Source organism: Conger conger, chromosome 12, assembly GCF_963514075.1.
Source record: "Conger conger chromosome 12, fConCon1.1, whole genome shotgun sequence".
In the NCBI taxonomy this organism is placed as follows: Eukaryota; Metazoa; Chordata; class Actinopteri; order Anguilliformes; family Congridae; genus Conger; species Conger conger.
The window spans coordinates 36,946,748-36,965,623 of NC_083771.1; the positions used below are offsets into that span (position 1 = coordinate 36,946,748).

At 39.4% G+C, this 18,876-nt stretch overlaps 1 protein-coding gene across 1 annotated transcript; it reads right to left on the reverse strand.

The window, feature by feature from the left end:
• Positions 1 to 364: 364 nt before the first annotated feature.
• LOC133105525 (soluble lamin-associated protein of 75 kDa-like) lies at positions 365 to 17,200 on the reverse strand. Its single transcript, XM_061215679.1, has 13 exons — positions 16,988 to 17,200; positions 11,081 to 11,217; positions 10,020 to 10,119; positions 9,718 to 9,803; positions 8,440 to 8,611; positions 7,462 to 7,641; positions 7,157 to 7,279; positions 6,933 to 7,030; positions 6,639 to 6,672; positions 5,300 to 5,411; positions 4,886 to 5,099; positions 4,113 to 4,271; positions 365 to 3,790 (listed from the first exon to the last, which is right to left on the reverse strand). The coding sequence occupies exons 2-13, from the start codon at positions 11,213 to 11,215 to the stop codon at positions 2,648 to 2,650; spliced, it is 2,556 nt and encodes an 851-aa protein (XP_061071663.1). The 5' UTR covers positions 11,216 to 11,217; positions 16,988 to 17,200; the 3' UTR covers positions 365 to 2,647.
• Positions 17,201 to 18,876: the final 1,676 nt, after the last annotated feature.

The window sequence follows — 18,876 nt, forward strand, 5'->3', positions numbered from 1 at the left end:
TCTCAAAGTACATTCAGGTTCTGTACATTCTGGAACACGAATACAGATGCACTCTACAACCTTACGAACACCAGTAATAACTCTTACAATATGTCACAGTGCACTATGGAATACAATGCCCATTATTCTTTCACAGGACCATAGTCTAAAAATCCTCTAACAGGCAAACTTTGGACTGACCTATCTGTGGGAAGTGTCAGTAACCTTTTTAAAAGTGGAATCTTTATGATGCGAGCACTGGCCATTTTTGTATATTGTTAAATGTGTTCCTGCGGGTCCATGCGCTATGAATCGGGTTATGTTCCAACAGTTGTCACAAATAGGCATTAAATAAATACATTTGAGCTATAGAAAAAACACGATATTAAGTTGTTTAACAAGAATCTTTATTCACTACCAGAGAATCACTGTTTTGAAGTATTCAGGTATCCAGTTGCAACCTTTATACAGCAGATTGTGTGAAATAACATCCTTACCAAAACATCATGAAAATTGTAAAATCGGTGGTAGTGGACCGTTAAGACTTGAGTTCTTGACATATGTACAGCAGCATCAACATAAGACGAGGATGCAGGATGACATTAATACAACAGGATGAAGCGGGATCCTTTAAGTGTACCTTTTGGAATTGTATATCACCTAAATGTGGAACAGAAATGCAAACCATTCCTTTAATCAAAAAAGTAAAAGATAAAAATGGATGTGCACATTTGGAACAGAGTGCAACCTCGTGAAATTTGTGCTTCTGATAGGTACCTCACATTTGCGTTCCTATCCAAAAAAAACAAACATCTTCCACCATGTGAGGGTGCTTATGTATCATTTATGCATACCGCCAGCTTTGAAGGTTTGAGGCAAAATGGTACTTTAAAACGTGGTTTAGTGACTCGGGACTTACATGTGTACAGTCCCTCTGGAGTGAACAAATATGAAGAGACACAAAGACAAAGTTATAGGGTCACCAGAGTGTAAGCAGAGAAAACAATATAAGCCCTTTCATACATGTGACATTGTTTTGTATTTTAATAGTACCAAATGTGAGAACCTAAAGTAACATGCCCATACTGTGGATCCATATGGCAGTGTTCATTATTCCATGACCAAAATGAGTTTTTCATATGGTGTATTTAACCAGCAAAAAAGATGATTGGTTACTCTTGCCCTATCGCAGCTTAAGCCTAAAATATCATGAGTACATTCTGAATTCTAATGTAAACTAAAAAGCATTCATATAAAAGTCAGTCTAAATACAGTAGATTATACACATAAAAAGGAAAAACAAGGTAGGTAGATAGATATAAGCATAATGCTCAAAAGCTGCTTTGGCTTCACAGACTTTTATTCGTATGTGGAGATGTGGTTTACTACACTTAAAAGGTAAAGCATCAATTATTGGCAACATTGGTATTCCCACTTTAAATTTGATGTATTTCTTACTAAAACCATTTTAAATGTTTATACCTTGACAGGTGATCTCAGTGAGCAGACACCATATTCTGGTGCCTTCGGCCATCCAACCCGACGGTTTACATCCATTTCAAAATGCTTCTTTTCATACTTTTTGAGTGTCCGCAAACTTAAGCAAGTTTGCAACACCAAGATAAATTCCTAAGCACAACATTCACTAAGAATCAGTAACGTTTGTTTTAAAACCCATCTGAGGGTAAACTACAATTTTGGAAGAAATTTCTCAGCTTGGAACTGTGTAAGAAATATAGAAATGTTATGTTACAGTGAATGTTGTACTGTTTTTTCCCCCTCATATTACTAGAAAATATTTTTGGTATGAATAATAATTTTATTTCTATAACTTTTAAAATCTAGCCAAAACGTAGGCCTATGTTAATCACTATATTATGACCTTGTCATCTAATGATTGGAATTAATTGTATATATAATTTTAATTCAGATCATATTTCCAATCATTTAATTTAAAAATAAGGAAAGACTGAGAAACAAACACTCTTCTGGATAATGTTTTTTTTCCCGTTTTTGTCACTGAAACATGAAAGCCAGTTTTATTCACATATTTATCTAAAGCAAAAGGCCTTTACTTATTCTCCAAATAAAAATAAACAGACCAGTTTTTCATATCTGTATCCTTCTCAAAGTATCCCCATTGACAGGTGTGTTAAGACACATATACAGGTTTTAGCAACTAATTGTTGAATCAGGACGTTGTTTAAGCTTTCTACAGACCATAGATGATTGAACATTTTATCAAGACACCAAACCTAGTGTGCAAAGTGTTTGTTTGTCCTGAAGTAAAAGCTGCAAGCGTAGAAAACTGCATTTTAACTTAGCAACAAACCCTTCTTAAATATTCAAAATATTAAGCTGAAAAATAATCAGAATAAAATGCCTACAAAACTACTGAAATGAGTGATTATGACAGCAACATAATAGAGACGTGTAAAAATGTTTCCAAAATTTCACAGCAATGCTAAGCAGTATTCAAATGTAAAAAAACTATTTTTTCCCCCCAAATGTAGCTTTTTGGGAGAAAATTGTAATCTTACAGCATGCAATAACAGCAAAATCCTACACCCACATGAGTTTCCTCTGTAGCCCACCCCCACCCCACCCCTCCCAGATCGCATACATCCCAAATAAAAAAGCCAGTTCTTCCAGCGACTACCCTATGACTTTAAATCTTACTGCGCCGTTTCGCTCTTGGTTTAGATGGTGACTGACTCGCTTTGGTCTTCAGCCTAAGAACTCTCCTGTCCACAACTGGAGGCTCATCTGTCTCATCCTCCTCATCTGAACTCTTCTCTGCTACCTCTTCCTCTGTGGTTGTGGCCTTTTCCTCCTCTTTCTCCATGCTTTCATCTTCTGGCTCCGTCTGCTCATCCTCTAGCGGTCTCTTGTTGAGCCGTGTGGACTTCCGTTTAGGGGTTGCTTGGCTTATTTTGGTCTTCTTCCTGAGAACTCTCATGTCCACTGGAGGCTCGCTGGCATCGTCCGAGCTCTGTTCTGCAGTTTCACCATCCTCCTCCTCCTCAGTGGTTGTGGCTTTCTCTTCCTCAGTCTTTTCCCCCTGTTCTGCTTCATCTCCTTTTGGCACCTCCTCCTCAATCTTCTCTACATCCTCTGCAGTCTGGTCATTCTCATTGTCTCCATTTAGGTGATAAGTTACCTCCTTCAGGCCAACCAGCAGAACAGCATCTTGACTGAGTTCCATTGTGTCCTTGTCTAATGGAGGGCTGGGAGAATCTACCTTTTCCAAGGGAGCAGCTTCAGTACTAATCTTTTCTTCTATGCCCTCCTCCTCATCTTCTGGCATTTCTGTATCAGGCACAACTATGGCTACATCAGCTACTTCTGGGACAGGCTTGTCTACAGCCTTCTGGTTATCTACAGTATCTTCCACTGGGTCTACTGGTGTGTCCTCATTCACTGAAGAATCTGGTTCTGCTGCCAGGGCTTCCCCCACCAATAATGATGGTTCTTCCTCTGCCGTGGCTTCTGGGAGATCCTCTTTTACTGCTTGTGCCTCCTCCTCTTCTACTAGCGGAGTCTCTGCCTTTGTTGGGGAGCTCTGCTCATCCACTACTATCAAGGCCTCTTCTGCTGAGGAGGTCTGCTCTTCAGCTGTTGGCAAGGCCTCTTCTACTGGAGAGGACTGCTCCATATCATCTGCTGGCAAGGCCTCTTCTGTTGGGGAGGTCTGCTCAGCTTGCAGGGACTCTTCCTCAACTGCCAGGGCATCTCTTTCTCCACACATCTCCTCCTCTCCCACTGCTGATGTCTGTTCCTCTGGTTCTTCAGGAACTGCACTATCAGTGTCCTGCAGACCAAAAGAGGTTTATATGTAATGGGGAAAAGGACAATTCAGAGCCAGTCAAATTAGTCTTTTGCAATCGTGCTCACTGTACTCAGAGTAGGCAGCAAATACAGTATATAATTGCCAATCAAATGTATTTACTTTTTACTTTATCTATTTTATAACACGGGTCACACACAGTTTCATTTTCAGCCATTATGTTTTCAGAAGATCTTGTGAAATCAGTGTGCTTACATCAACATTCCTTGTGCATCAAAGCTGAAACAAACGGTTTAAAACAAGACATACACAGAATGTGAAAAGTGGAAACCATCTAATCTAACACCTTATCTTCAACTGCCTCCTCCATCTCCACATCCTTTTCCCCTTTCTCTTCCTCGGTGGCCGCTGGTTCCCCAGTGCATTCCGACTCTTCTTCCCCAAAGTCCTCTGTGATTTCACCATTTATTTGCTCCGCCTCCACCTTTGCCAAGAGCTCCACCTCCTGCAAGACCAACCCACACAATGAATCATTTGAGAGTCCTTTTCTAACCCCCTTATACTTCTTTCATACAGCATAAAGAATGCCTAATGCGCTGGAGCATATAGTAAATGGTAAATGGTTGGAATTTATATAGCGCCTTCATCCAAAGCGCTTCTCATTCGCCCATTCATACACACACCAACACGCACTCACACACTAACAGCGATTGGCAGCCATGCAAGGCACCAACCAGCTAGTCAGGAGCATTTGGGGGTTAGGCGTCATGCTCAGGGACACTTCGACATACCCAGGGCGGGATTGAACCCCCCGACTGCCAGAAGACTCTTACCCCCCTGAGCCAATGTCGCCCATATGTTCACTGTGACCGTACATTAGCAAATGACCAATGCTTCATCCTTTGTGCAGATGCACATGAAGGTGTATGGGAAATGGCAAAAAAAAAAAAAAAATGGGAGTGGGGTCAGAGAAATAACTTAAGACCACATATCATAATTAAATTTTCATTGCGCACAAGTCTACTTCTAAGACAAGCGATCCACATGGCCAAGTCTGCAGGAACAATTGTAACTGAATGCTCCAAAACTGCTGTAGAACTGGAACCTAGCATTCCTCACCAGGGTCATATTCTCCTCTTCCTGCGCGGGCGTCTCTTGGGCCACAGCCTCCACCATTTCCTCATTTACAAGACTTGGTTCTTCCTCATCTCCATCTTTCACTTCCTCATCAGTGGGGTCTGGTTGCTGCTCCCCCTCCCCTTCCTCATCAGCTGGGGCCAGTTGTCCATCCTCTTCAGAGTCCCCCACCTTTGCTGTTGCAGAATCATCCACCCTAATCACACACATCAACAGCAGAGACATGAATTATGGATTTCTAGGAATTCCAAACTTGCCGTAACTTTTTTTATTTCCCTTTCACTTTTACCCATATCTTAACTTGCACAGAGAGGGAAAAAAAACACATTATACATGCTCCCTTTGACACTCAATGTGTGACAAAGTTCTCACTGACTTATTGAAAGCATTAATCACCTGGTTATTTTGTCTGGCAGGCTTTCTTCAGTAACTTCTGCTTCCTCTCTTATCCGTTTGCGTTTATAATCGCTGCTTCTTGTGCGAGTTGAGACGGGCGTTTCTTCAATGTCTGAAATGAGGGATGACATATTGAAGTCAAAACTGTGTATGGTTAAATTTCACCAATTCACAAGTGTGGCCCAACACATCTAGTTTTTTAGGAGAATCATAGAGCCATACAACATTGACTAAACCATTCTTAATCTAAACGTGTTATATTTCTCACACTGACACTGATTAGAAGACATGTTAATTGGTACCTTTAAACTTTATAGGTGCCTTTAAAAATAGTCAGGTCCATAAATATTGGGACATTGACACAATGCTCATCTTTTTGGCTCTATACACCACCACAATGGATTTGAAATGAAACGAACAAGATGTGCTTCAATAGCAGACTTTTAGCTTTAAGTTGAGGGTATTTACATCCAAATCAGGTGAACGGTGTAGGAATTACCACAGTTTGTATATGTGCCTCCCACTTTTTAAGGGACCAAAGTAATGGGACAAACTAACAATCATAAATCAAACTTTCACTTTTTAATACTTGGTTGCAAATCCTTTGCAGTCAATTACAGCCTGAAGTCTGGAATGCATAGACATCACCAGACGCTGGATTTCATCCCAGGTGATGCTCTGCCAGGCCTCTACTGCAACTGTCTTCAGTTCCTGCTTGTTCTTGGGGCATTTTCCCTTCAGTTTTGTCTTCAGCAAGTGAAATGCATGTTCAATCGGATTCAGGTCAGGTGATTGACTTGGCCATTGCATAACATTCCACTTCTTTGCCTTAAAAAACTCTTTGGTTGCTTTCGCAGTATGCTTCGGGTCATTGTCCATCTGCACTGTGAAGCGATTTTTCAGCCTAATGATGGCTTGCTTCACTGATAGTGACAGCTCTTTGGATCTTATATTGAGAGTTGACAGCAACAGATTCCAAATGCAAATAGTACACTTGAAATGAACTCTAGACCTTTTATCTGGTCCTTGTAAATGAGATAATGAGGGAGTAACACACACCTGGCCATGGAACAGGTGAGCAGCCAATTGTCCCATTACTTTTGGTCCCTTAAAAAGTGGAAGGCACATATAGAAACCGTTGTAATTCCTACACCGTTCACCTGATTTGGATGTAAATACTCTCAGATTAAAGCTGAAAGTCTGCAGTTAAAGCACATCTTGTTCGTTTCATTTCAAATCCATTGTGGTGGTGTATAGAGCCAGAAAGATGAGAATTGTGTCGATGTCCCAATATTTATGGACCTGACTGTATGTTGTAAATTGTATAGAGAATACTTGCCGGCTCTGAGGTGCTTATTGACCATCATGACTTCCTAAAATAAAATAAAAAATAAAAAAACCTTTAATTCTGTCACTTCATTTCATAAAATAAAAAATAAAAAGAGTATTTAGTATTATATATAAAGAGTATTTATAAATGTGTAAAAAATGAAAACAGCAGCAAAATGAGCACATCCTACCACGAGATCCTACCAACAAATACATTTTTTTCTTTTTTCTTTACAGCTTTAAACTATTTTAAAGACAGACAACGGAAAGACAGAAAATGGAAGATAAACAAAACTGAACAAACCGTGACTTCAACAGAGTTTGATACGGTTTCGTTTTGCATTTCCATGGCAATGTTGTTCTCATGCAAAAGTGCATCTCCCCCCAAACGGCAAGTCACTTCTGAGAATCCACAGAATGAGAAATAGATTATAATCATGAGGGGAAAAAAATAAAATAAAAAGGGAAAAATAAAAAATAAAAAATTTGTTGTCCACCTTGTTGAATTACATTGCCATTGTTACTTACCACTCACAGCTATTGATTGAAGTTTGCTTGCTATTCTGGATCTCTGAAATGGGCCTCCAACACTTTCCACTTCCCACAGCAACTCCTTATCTGCTGGATATGTGTTAAAGTACTGTCCACACACTGGTAGAAGAGAAAGGCGACAAGACAAGTGTCATTTGACTGCACAAAATGACAGACATTAAAGTCAAATATGAGTTTGAAACATTATCAAGGGAGGCTTTCACTCGTTACAGAGATAGTCTTCTACAGACACTTTTCTTTCCATTTTCTCATGTGCCTCTAACCCATCATCTGGCAATTACCTTTTAACATGGCAGCTGAAATTGGATACTTCAACCCAAGTGAGTCCTCTTTGAAACAATCAACAAAGTCCTCCAATATCTGAAGTCCATTCCCATTACCACGGTAAATCTTCCGGACAAATATCGAGTCCATGACAGGCAGAAGGTAACGCTGAGTCAAGAAGCTATTGCACAAGCTTCCTGTTAGAGGAATAAAGAGCGATTAAGACACACAGGATCAGTGGAACAAAGCAAAACTAGGAGTTAACTATATGCAATACATAGCACTTCGCAGAGGTTGAAGGGTAAGACATCCCTAACTTATGCATGCCAAGTTAAAATTATTTAAACCCTCACAACCTTTGTATTGTAATTAGTTTTGATTGTTTTCAATGATAGAATACACACTTAGAAGCTTGGAATAGTACAGGTACCCATAGCACAGAAAAGAAAATACACCATCACAAGAACTGCAAACTATAGAAACACAGAAATGAAGTGGACATGATATTTATAGTGTGAAGCTAACATAATATTTAGAGTGAGAACAATCTTGAAAGCAGTTCAATTTATAGAGATATTCAGGCTTCTTTTCTGTGGGATGTTTGATAATTAAGGTCTTCATTTGAACCCAAATAGTTTCAAGAAATAGCATTTCAGAGAAAGGGCTTGTGTCATTTTTTCAGAATTTGTCAGAGTATTCCTAAAAGCAACATTAAACAAAATGAAAGAAACTTGGAAAGCACCTACCAGTGTAGATTTTAGTTTGTGTAAATATGGTTAAAATAAAATAGCAACTTCAATCTCATTATCAAAATATGAAAGCATTTACGAAATAGAAAGACTTTGTCAGGTCAATAACATTATCAATATACTAGTTTTAGCATTTGGCAACTGAACTACAATGACAAATTGCTTGTTTGGCGTTTGGTGTAGCTGATCAGTTAGTCTTAGTTTAATCACCCTCCCCACCATCTTCACACAGTGAATGGGGTTTACCTGTGGGTTTGACGGAGTAAAAGCCAACAGCTTCACCATTTTTCCAGAGGATTTTGGCATAATCACTTGCACTATGGCAAAGAAAAGGCACTTCATTTTTGCTCATCTCCTTCGATCTGTATATTATGCGATTGAGCACATACAGCACTATCCTCTCCCCAAGAGTCCTCACCTAGAAACAGAGTCAGACAGAGTTCCGTTACTGCATCCACAAAGGGATATCTGCCGTGCAAGATGTTCAGTTTCTTACAGGAAATGAAAAGATATTCAAATAATATGGGAAGGGCAGAAAAACAGACTCTCCAGATGACAGCCTTTCACCCCAGGGTGAATTCATATTATTATTTGTTATGAACAAAACCACTGAATGCGTGATAGAGGCTTTTCTCCTGTACATACAAAAAATAAAAAATTAAATAAAAACTTGACTATGCACCAGGATTGGGAGGCAAAGGCCGCACTTCAAAAAAATAACTGGTAAAAAAATAACTTTATCCAACTGGTACTAGTTTGCAGAAAGAAGCTATGCATTTGTTTCACATGAGAAAGTAAAATTGTGTGACACTTCCTGTCACAGTATTATTCTGTATAACCAGCTGCCCATTCTGAAGGTATACAATGTCAAAGGCTTGACCATCAGCTGTGCACAAACCATATGGGAACATTCTGAAAGATATACTCATAACATAACATGTGGGCCTGCTTGTAATTAATAAAATGATGGAAAAGTCCAAAAAAGTAACAGAAATAATATCATAGAATATATATATATAAATATATATATATATATATATATTTAAAGGCCACAATCACTCAGCCATGGGTATTTATGATTACTTGGATTCATTCAAAGCCAAATATCTTGGTTGGCACACATATATAGTGAGCCAAATGACAAATGCATGCATTTATGATGCATGTACATTTCCTAGAAAATGTAAATAGACATTAAATTATAGTTTTAACTGCATTAATAACTGAACTACAATGGATTACATTACATTCAGGTGACTGGCTGTTTCAGGAACACTACATTATCAGAAAGGCACATAATCAGAAAGGCTTATTTTCTATGACTTGACCTAGTGAATGCCAATACTGGTGGAGAAAAGCAAGAAAATCACAAAAAGAATGCAGTACAAGATGATTATTTTCTGTCCTCACCATGAAGGTGGATTCACAGTAAATTGCATTGATTATGGAAATTCAGAAAACAGTGAATGTTCATGTGACACTGAATCATGGTTACATTACTATGCAATTGGGCATGTGCTGTACCTTGAGGACTCCCTTTCGGGAAGGATCTGCAGTTCTGAGAATATCCTCCACAGCCCACCATTTGTCTGCCAGATACAGAGCCACAGCTGGGAGAAAGGGCGGGATGGTGAGCAGAAACAAAAAAGCAATAAAGCTTGTGTGACACAATAGGCTCAATAACATTAGCCAATCTTTGCGTTTTACATTATGAATTAATTTAGATTCAATCAAGTTCAAGCAAGTCAGTCAGTACATTATTGTAGCTTCAACGGATATGGGGTTGAAGAAATCGCTAGTGGTTTGCCTTAAATTAAATGGAATACCTGTGAACTGGTCTTCTGGAGTGAAAAGAGCCAACACTTTGTGTCGGAGGTCAGATCCGTAGATGGGGACAAAGCCTACATTAGAAATGCTCAGAGGGACCTTTAGAAAAGACCAGACAGAGAGATCACATAACTGAGGCATCAGATATGGCTGGCATCATGGATAGTAACACAAGATTGAGTAAAAGGGCCAACAGAAACCCATTGCAAAAGGTGCACAGTGCATATTATATTCTACATTTAGAGGCAAAGTACCTCATCCAGGGTGATTCATACATACAAGTGTAGGTTTATTATTCAAGACACGCATCATGAAAAATGATTGATGGGTAGCTAGCCAGGAATGGCTGAAATAAATAAGGAAGCAGATTTAACTGACAATACTCTGCATTATCCCGGCATTCAAAAACTGGACAACAGTTCTGATAAGTGTTATGGTGTTTACAGACCATAGAGAAGAACACTCCTGAAAAGTAGTCAATCACAACTCAAGGACACTGCAAACTAAGAATCCCTTGAGCACAGATTCTTTCTAAATCCCATGCTACCCAGAAATTAATTCACTTAGATTAAAGGTTAATCAAGAATAGGAAGCGGGCCAAAGCACATAGACATGCATGTGAAGTTATTCTTAGATGCACCTACTATTGGACAGTAAGCCTATTCACAAAGGTTGAAATAAGAGCCCTTTCTGTTACATTTCATTAATTCGCTTTAAGAAATGGGGATGAGAGATAAGGAAGCCTATCACCAAACAAAGCTGGAGTGAAACTGGGCACACTGCCCTTAAACACTCCAATTAAAAACATTAAGATGGCTTTAAGGTGAAACTTTTAGATGTGACCATTTCCAAAAATAGCTCTTTATGATGACTGTTGGAGAACATGGTGAGAAAAGGCACAATGGTCAGCCTAGCCAGAAGTGGCATTCCAGCTTTAATACACCACAGGTGCAGCACAATTATAGGCATTTTTATGAGCATAACACTACAATCACAAATGAGGCTTTCTTTGGAATCCTGTGCAAAGCAAAACCGAATTTCAGCTCAGTTGATCTCTTACCCGTCGGGAGTTTGGAAGTGAGAAGTGCTCAGCCTTGTCGGGATTACTGTAGAGGAGGTCGGACATGTAATCTTCAGCCGAATGCACCAGATCTTCATGGCTCAAGGTGGCCAGGATATCCACAGGGAATTCCATCCCTAAAATTAAATGTGACCAAAGAGTTAGAACAAAATATGTTTCTTTAGAAAGACCTACTTGGCTGTCTCGGTGGCGCAGCCTGTAGAGCACTGACCGCATGCTCATTGCGAGCTGCGACGTTGGCGGTTCGAATCCGACTGTCCGATATTTGTCGCATGTCTTTCCCTCTCTCTCGCCCCCATTCTTCCTGTCTCTCTATACTATACTGTCCAATAAAAAGCTGAAAAAGGCCTAAAAAATATCAAAAAAAAAGAAAGACCGACTAGGCACTAAATGAAAATGGAACTTGGAAATGGAAGGAAGGGACATTTAAACACATTTCAAGAAGGCCGTTTTGAAAAATATAACCTTCACATAATGATGGACAGGTAGCGACCCTCTACATGGACAGCATGTGGGCACAAGTAAGCCCTCATGAACACAGAGTCAATAGTCCTGCACTGTGTGTGCCAGTAAGCATTACTCTGGTGACCAGTGGAAGAGAAGGATATATCCACATAAAACCTCACACCATTGTGCTAATTAAACCTGTCACTCTTCCTCCCATTCCCTGAGCAAGTAGCATGGACTTCACAAAACTGAGTTAGACACATCCACAGGATCAGTCTGTATAATTTGTAGAATTGATGTTAAATGAGAAGCAGACTGCATTACTACTTAATAGCGCGCTAAATAAAATCCATCTAGACATTGAATAAATGTAAGAATGTCCCAATAAAACCTTAACGCAATTATGCATTTCACATGCCAGGCAAATTCCTCCCAAGGGCAACTATCAATACAGTTACTTATGGGTACAAATATTATTTACCCCTACTACTTTACATATTTTAAATGAACAATAGTTTCATTCAACAAACTGTATGAAGAGAATGTTCTGGTACATGTGAAAAAGGAATGCTAGAACCACATGCAACCAAGAACCTGCGTCATTATGGCAGAAGGCAGCAAAAGTCCTGCAGACAGAAACACTCCCTCTTTCTGAATGAAGCTATGGTTAATTATACTGGTTAACTGCACAATTGCACTGCAGAATTTCCAGGCAGTCTGAACTGACACATCTGAAGTGACAGGTACCGTGTCAGTTTGCCATCTGGGAGCCACAGTTTGGGAAGTTCAGACAAATGCACATTTTCATGTAAAGAAAACACAGGCAACATAAAGCAATGTTGGCTTTAGCTAATATTTAGGGCCAATAAGTACAACTCACAGCTTCCAAAGAAGAAATCCCAGTGTCATTAAGAAGACCAAAGAAGACATTGGTTTGGTATAGCAGAAAAAAATCCATGCTCAAATCGCATATACACAGGAACAATTGCATTATCATTTTTATCCCACCGCCACGCCAAAACTATTATTCTAGTTGGAAACACATATTGAAACATCTTTCAATACGTGTTCTCAATTATCTAGCTAATCATCTTTTCATATCGTTTTTCCCCCTATTCAACCATTAAACCAGTGTGCAGAGGAATGTACCACCAGAATACAGAATTTATGCAGGCACTCCCTGAAGAGAAGGAGGCACAGTGAGCAGAATGCATCAGCAACTGAAGCAGTCCACACGAGACAATAAGGGACTATCTGGAATAGCTCCTAAACCAAACTGTCCCTCCAACAAGCAATGAATAACAGCTACAACTGTTGCAATGTGCATCAACAGGCTCAGTTGACTTGGGGGTGGAGCAATCACTCAACAGAAAGTTTCATGGAGCAAGAGTGGTGTCAGCAGAAGCGACATCAATAGTCAGGAATGCAGTTTTTATTTTTTACTTTGGATGAAAAACTGTTCCAAATAGACTATAGAGAAGACAACAGACATGTTTTGATGGTCTTCGACAAGTAATCAGCAAGAGAAATGCTGACTAAAGTTACAGCTCAAGACTTACTTCCTGTGAACATACTGTACCAACATGCATGTACAATTACCTCCCTCAGTAGATGGCAAGATTACTTTTTTTCCCCAGTTTGCTTTTCACCCGAGTATCCAGAAAAACAATTATGATATTAGGCCATCAATCACTTTTTCTCCAATCAAAGACCACCACAAATGTTTGTCTTGTTGAAGGCAACTAGTTTTAAACCTTAACCTGACTAATAGAAATGAGTTTCGTTTGAGTCACTACCAAGTAGTTAGGTAGGAGAAATATCTTGGAGTTTAGGTATGTTTTGCCAAAAAACTAGCATGAACGCAAGAACAAGATGTCAGTAAAGAATGCCGATCTGGGTGCTCTCTCTAGCAGTTTCATGCCCCATTTGACCTGGTTCTCAGTGCTGCCCTGAGTGTAATATAGCCTGCAGCCCCCACCCCCCTTGGACTTCCACGCTTCATTCCGCATTCCTGGCTGGGGGACTCCTGAGCATATCAAAAGAAAAGCATTCTGTTAACAGGGTGGGACATCCAACCTACTGAGCTGAAATACTCCATTAATAAGAGCTGATTGATCCATCCAAGTCAACAGCGAGAGCTCTGTACTGTTCAGCCAGTCCAGCCTCAAGGTGCCTCACAGTTAGAGGCACCAGATGAATATCTTATGTCTCTGGGTAAATACCTTAACTCCTGGGGTTCACTCTAGCTGGCATTCTGAAATCCTAATGGTAAGAAAAGCAAACAGCTGGCTCAAATGGATAATCTACAGGAGAGTTGTGACACTGTTCCCGCCAAGAATAAACTGGGGCCAGGCTGGGTTGGAGCAGCCATTTTGAGGCGGGATTTTGTGGGGACTCTGGTTTGGATAAATGCCAGCCTAACCACAGTTGCTGAACCATTTCCCTGTGTATTCTGCAGTGTCTTAAGCAATAAGCATGGGCTCAGATTATTTTTTAACTATGCAGTACTTAATGATCACCATTCATAAACATAACAGCACAACAGAAACTTACAGAGTCACAAACTTTGTTGCAGAAAACACAGCAACAACATAAATAAGGTGCTACCAAGAACTGTGGAATGATGTGTAAACACCACATACATACAGAGTCAAGCCCTTGTCTAGTGCTTTGTCTGAGGCAATACTTTGCAAAACCCTACTTTGGACAGTCATTTTGTCAGAGCAACCCAGCCCTGCCCCTTTACAATTCCTGTTTCCACTACAGATCTGAAACAGCAAGACAAGATGGCAGCGTCATGTGAGCTACCAGCAGGTAAACATTTTTTTTTCCAATATTGGTTAAAACTCTTCCTTCTAGATCTAGATTACATTTGTAGGACTGGAATTATCCACCACATACATTGTGTATCTTCATACATTTTAAATACCTTGAATTTACATTTACATGGATTTTTCATGTCAAAAATTAACTACTCGATATTTTTAAGCAACTGTACCTCTTGGGCATGTCAGTGGAGTAAAGTACACACAATGCATATGTGCAGCACTCTGTTCAACATTCTCTGAAGTAATACAGACTATAAGGAGCTGAGCAGGAAACACCCATATAGGGGCCCCTTGTTTGTGCAAGCAGAGTCCATATAGACCTCTACCTGTGACGTCACTCTGCAGTCAACCAGCGTACACAGTGTGCTCATTCAATTTCCTCTCTGTCACCGTTTCTGTGAGTATTAACATTCCCTACACCAATGCCCCCCTGTAGCTTCCTCATGCAAAATATGCAACCCTTGATACAGAATTATTGTATCCATGAAATATTGTATCCCGAGGAAAATTCTAAAATTTCCCTCGGGATGAATAAAGTATCTATCTATCTATCTATCTGTCTTCAACTAGCACTCATTGTCGTACAACAGCTATGCTATGCTATGTCATCCGTACAAAAGAGCTTTCCCACAAAATGAGGGGAAGTCAATTATCTCAGATAACACCAAAGTCACTATAAAATTTCACAGCAGGGTAGAAGAACAAAACAATAGGCCCAACCATGCTAAAAGCTGGCAACTTGGCCAGTGATAAAAATGACCATACAAACACAAGGTGCGCAGAACAATCACTATCCATAATGGACCACAGCTTAGGGGCAATGGAGGGTTTAGGTTTGAATGGGCTTGGTGCCCCAAATGTTTCCATTATTCCTGTGCCACTCTGGGCTGCTGTTGGTGCTAGTACATACTCCCCTGTCAGGAAGGATTACTAGTCAAGCAGAAACTATGTGCAGGGGAACCAGCTGAACTCTTTGTCTCTACCCCTAGGCTGACAGCTTTACATATTGAAAGGATGTCCTTACATTCCACCGGTTCAAAGCACATTTAGTGCAAAATCTGTACACACCCCCGACCCATACCACTTTAAAACCCAGGGATCTACAGGCTGCTCTGCTCACACACATTTTGCGCTCTTAGAAGCAACTTAATTCATACATAGCACCTAATAGGTATGCATAATGTCCATGAGGGGCTTTATCAGACTGGCTATGGAGAGTTTACATATTCCTTTTGCTGATTTGGTTACACATTTAACTTCAAATATAGGCGAAAAGAATTGCAGGCAATTTGGGGTGAGGGGCAGTTCCATATCGTGAGTAAATCATTAAAGGCAGGCATTCTTTACATTTCCTGTTAAATCGTGACAGTGTTGAGCAGTGGGTACAGCTCTATGGGTTAAAAGGTGCCGAAGTATACCATTTCAGCACTCTACATGTCAATCTCTGATCCAATGTCTACAATCCAAATAACAGTAATATTCACTTCTATACTTTTTCCCTACTTGCAAAAGTGAAATTACGCTCAAAAATGCAACTCTAAATGAATTCGCAATGTACTGGGTCTGTAGACAAAGTCACACGTGATATTCACGTATTGTTCCGTGCAATGCAAAGCAGACACGCTGCACAAAGAAGGCTTTGTCAAGGCATATTTTGTTTTTTATCACCTGATTTGCCATATTAAAACTACCTTCTAAGTTACACTGGCATAACCCTTCTCCCACCTTGTCATTAGGCGTGATTAAAAAGCTGTCCCGTATGGTTTTACTTGGTACACTTCACATAAGACACAAAAACAGTGCTCTTTGCAATTTTTGGACAGGTCCGTATATAAAGACAGCCTCGTGCATGCAAAAGCAATCACATAAATGCGTGTAAAAATGCATACGAAAGCAGAGGGCCACTAGTAAGCGCAAGCGAGGGGGTGTGTTACTTTCTACAGCCATGATGTAGCAGTGGATTCCGAACAGCAGTGGAAAGAAAAAGACAAAGAGAAATAATCCCTCGTGCTTCCTCCCCCTCAATTAAAAAATATGTACATTTGCAACTGGTATTATACATATTGGTGTTCCATAATATTTTTACACATGGAACAAATGTTTAAATGTACCTTTGTTAAAAACAAAAAACAAAAAAAAAAACAGTGGGCCTACATAACCATTACTTAATTTTCACTGAAAACATTTGGAATTCAATTGAATTAGTGTAGCAGCAACTCATAACACAAGGTTTAATCCTTCAGAAATAACTGAATTAAGACTGGCCATGTGCTTACTTTATATTTATTCTTATATTTAGGGTCATCTGATGTATTATAAGCTACCCCTAGCCTACCTCTATCCGAGCACTTTTGTCTCACCACGTTTAACGAAACTGTTGGTCCTACATTTCAGAACGTAAACGTAAACTTTATTGAGGAATAATACATACATGCCAGGAAGCTGTATTTAGCAAGCTATCACTAATCCAATCTGCGAGTGATGGTTCCTAAACCAACGACATCGGGCCATGCCACCGTTTTCGTTGTGCAACAATCACTGATACAAAACCCCGATATATCTCAGAATAATAACCAAAAACGACAACAACCCCAAGTGATTGAAAACTCACCTTCGTTTTAATGATACGTGGTATTTTGCCTATTATCCTTTGGAGAAAATATTTATTTATTTTACTTGGAATTCCGAAAGCCTCTGTAATACAAGTGCGTGTCGTTCGCCTGCGCTCTGTTTGGCGCACGCTCATTGCGTGGCCCAGGGTAACTTCGAGCTGGGAATGTGCGAAATCATGTTACATAATAAACACACTCGCTGCTGAAAGTACATTGGTAATAATTTCTACCATCAATGTACATAGTCCGAAGTGTCTTACAGTTATTGTTCGAAGTAATATAACTTTCTTTCTTCTAATCTGTGGAAAAATCAGATTGATGGCGATGCCATGCCTTTTCTGGACTGTTTTGCAATGGTTTGCTCCCTACATTTCAACCAATCAGCAACAATGACACTATTTATATTGTGATATTTCTATCTTTTAACCAGGCATCATCATCATAATAATAATAATAATAATAATAATAATAATAATAATAATAATAATAATAATAATAATAATAATTTAATATGCTTTACAGCTATAATTTTATCAGACCTGAACAGTCAGCCTTGATTTTCCAACACGTGTGCTTTATTGATCAATGAATGGAATCAACCAAAGTGTGACATTTTTCAAATAAAAAAGATATTTCCCCCAAAATAAGGCTTCACAATTATTGGCACCCCTAGTTTAATACTGTATACCTGGTTTAAACACGCCTTGATGGGATTAAGGTCTTTCAATTGGCACAGCCCTGGTCCTCGTGTTTAACAGTCTACAAAGGCAATCCAAAACTGAGAATCAAAACTAGATACTGAAAGCTTTCCCATACATGCACAAAGGAAGCAATTGAATATATGTACTCATCAGAAATAGCAGACAAGCCACTCTTTCTTTTGTGCACTGACTATGACAAGGTTTCCCATCTTTCCAATCAACAAACAAGTTACAGCTGTGTCCTCCCAACAAAAGTTGTTATCAAAAGTGTCAATGATATTATGTTAGAATCCTTTGCCTTCAAAAGTGACTCTAACATTAAAACAAAGAACAACCGAAACACATCATACCTCCCTTGTAGATTCCCTTGGCATGTGCATCTAAAGGCTAAAGGAGATTTTTCTAACAAGAAATTATAACATAATTCAAAGGCCAAAGTCAATGGAAAAGATGAAAACAGTAGTTTCCAAAACTGGAGTTCAAAAGATTATTGCAAGATACAGAGAACATGTGACTCTAGACAACAATCCTACAACTGGCAGACCACAGAAACTATCCCCATCAGAAAGACAGTATTTTCTGACAAATCTGTATCTTGAAGTCAGATCTGAAGAAATCCACTGATGTTTCTGCCAATCCTTCTGTGAGAAGACAACTCAAAACTGATAGATGGGTAACTACTGAGAAAAAGAAACGGAACACCGGAGATGTAAGATTTTATTCACTGACAAGTCTAAATTGAGATTTTCAGAAGTAAGAGAAGACATTACTGTATATACCACCAAAGCAATGGAAGACTCTCAGAACCATGTTGAGAACCATCAAGCAGCTCTGGTGGAGGATCATTGCAAGCTTGGGGTTTCACCTGGTGTTGGTGATATCATTTTGTTTGAAGGCATCATGAATACTGGTGAATACAAACAAATCTTTACATAGCATGCAATACCTCTGGACAATGTTTGATTGGGAGCAAGTTCATTCCACAGCAAGATAATGACCACAGCACACTGCTGAGATCAAGCTACTGGTCTGACTTCAAAGTCTAGAACTCAAAATCATTGAATACATACAGCATTTATTGCACACTGTATTGTGTTGTAGAGAAGTGAAAACATGTTTTTAGAAATTTTAGCAAATGTATTAAAAATCAAAAACTCGTTTATATAAGTATTCAGACCCTTAATTAG

What these genes read in the sequence shown, in the direction of transcription:
- LOC133105525 (XM_061215679.1), bottom strand. Translation starts at nt 11,215, where the DNA reads ATGGAATTCCCTGTGGATATCCTGGCCACCTTGAGCCATGAAGATCTG. An exon ending in TTACTCCGTCAAACCCACAG is followed by an intron (nt 7,642 to 8,439) that starts GTAAACCCCATT and finishes TTCCTCTAACAG; the next exon opens with GAAGCTTGTGCAATAGCTTC. An exon ending in TCAATCAATAGCTGTGAGTG is followed by an intron (nt 7,031 to 7,156) that starts GTAAGTAACAAT and finishes GTGGATTCTCAG; the next exon opens with AAGTGACTTGCCGTTTGGGG.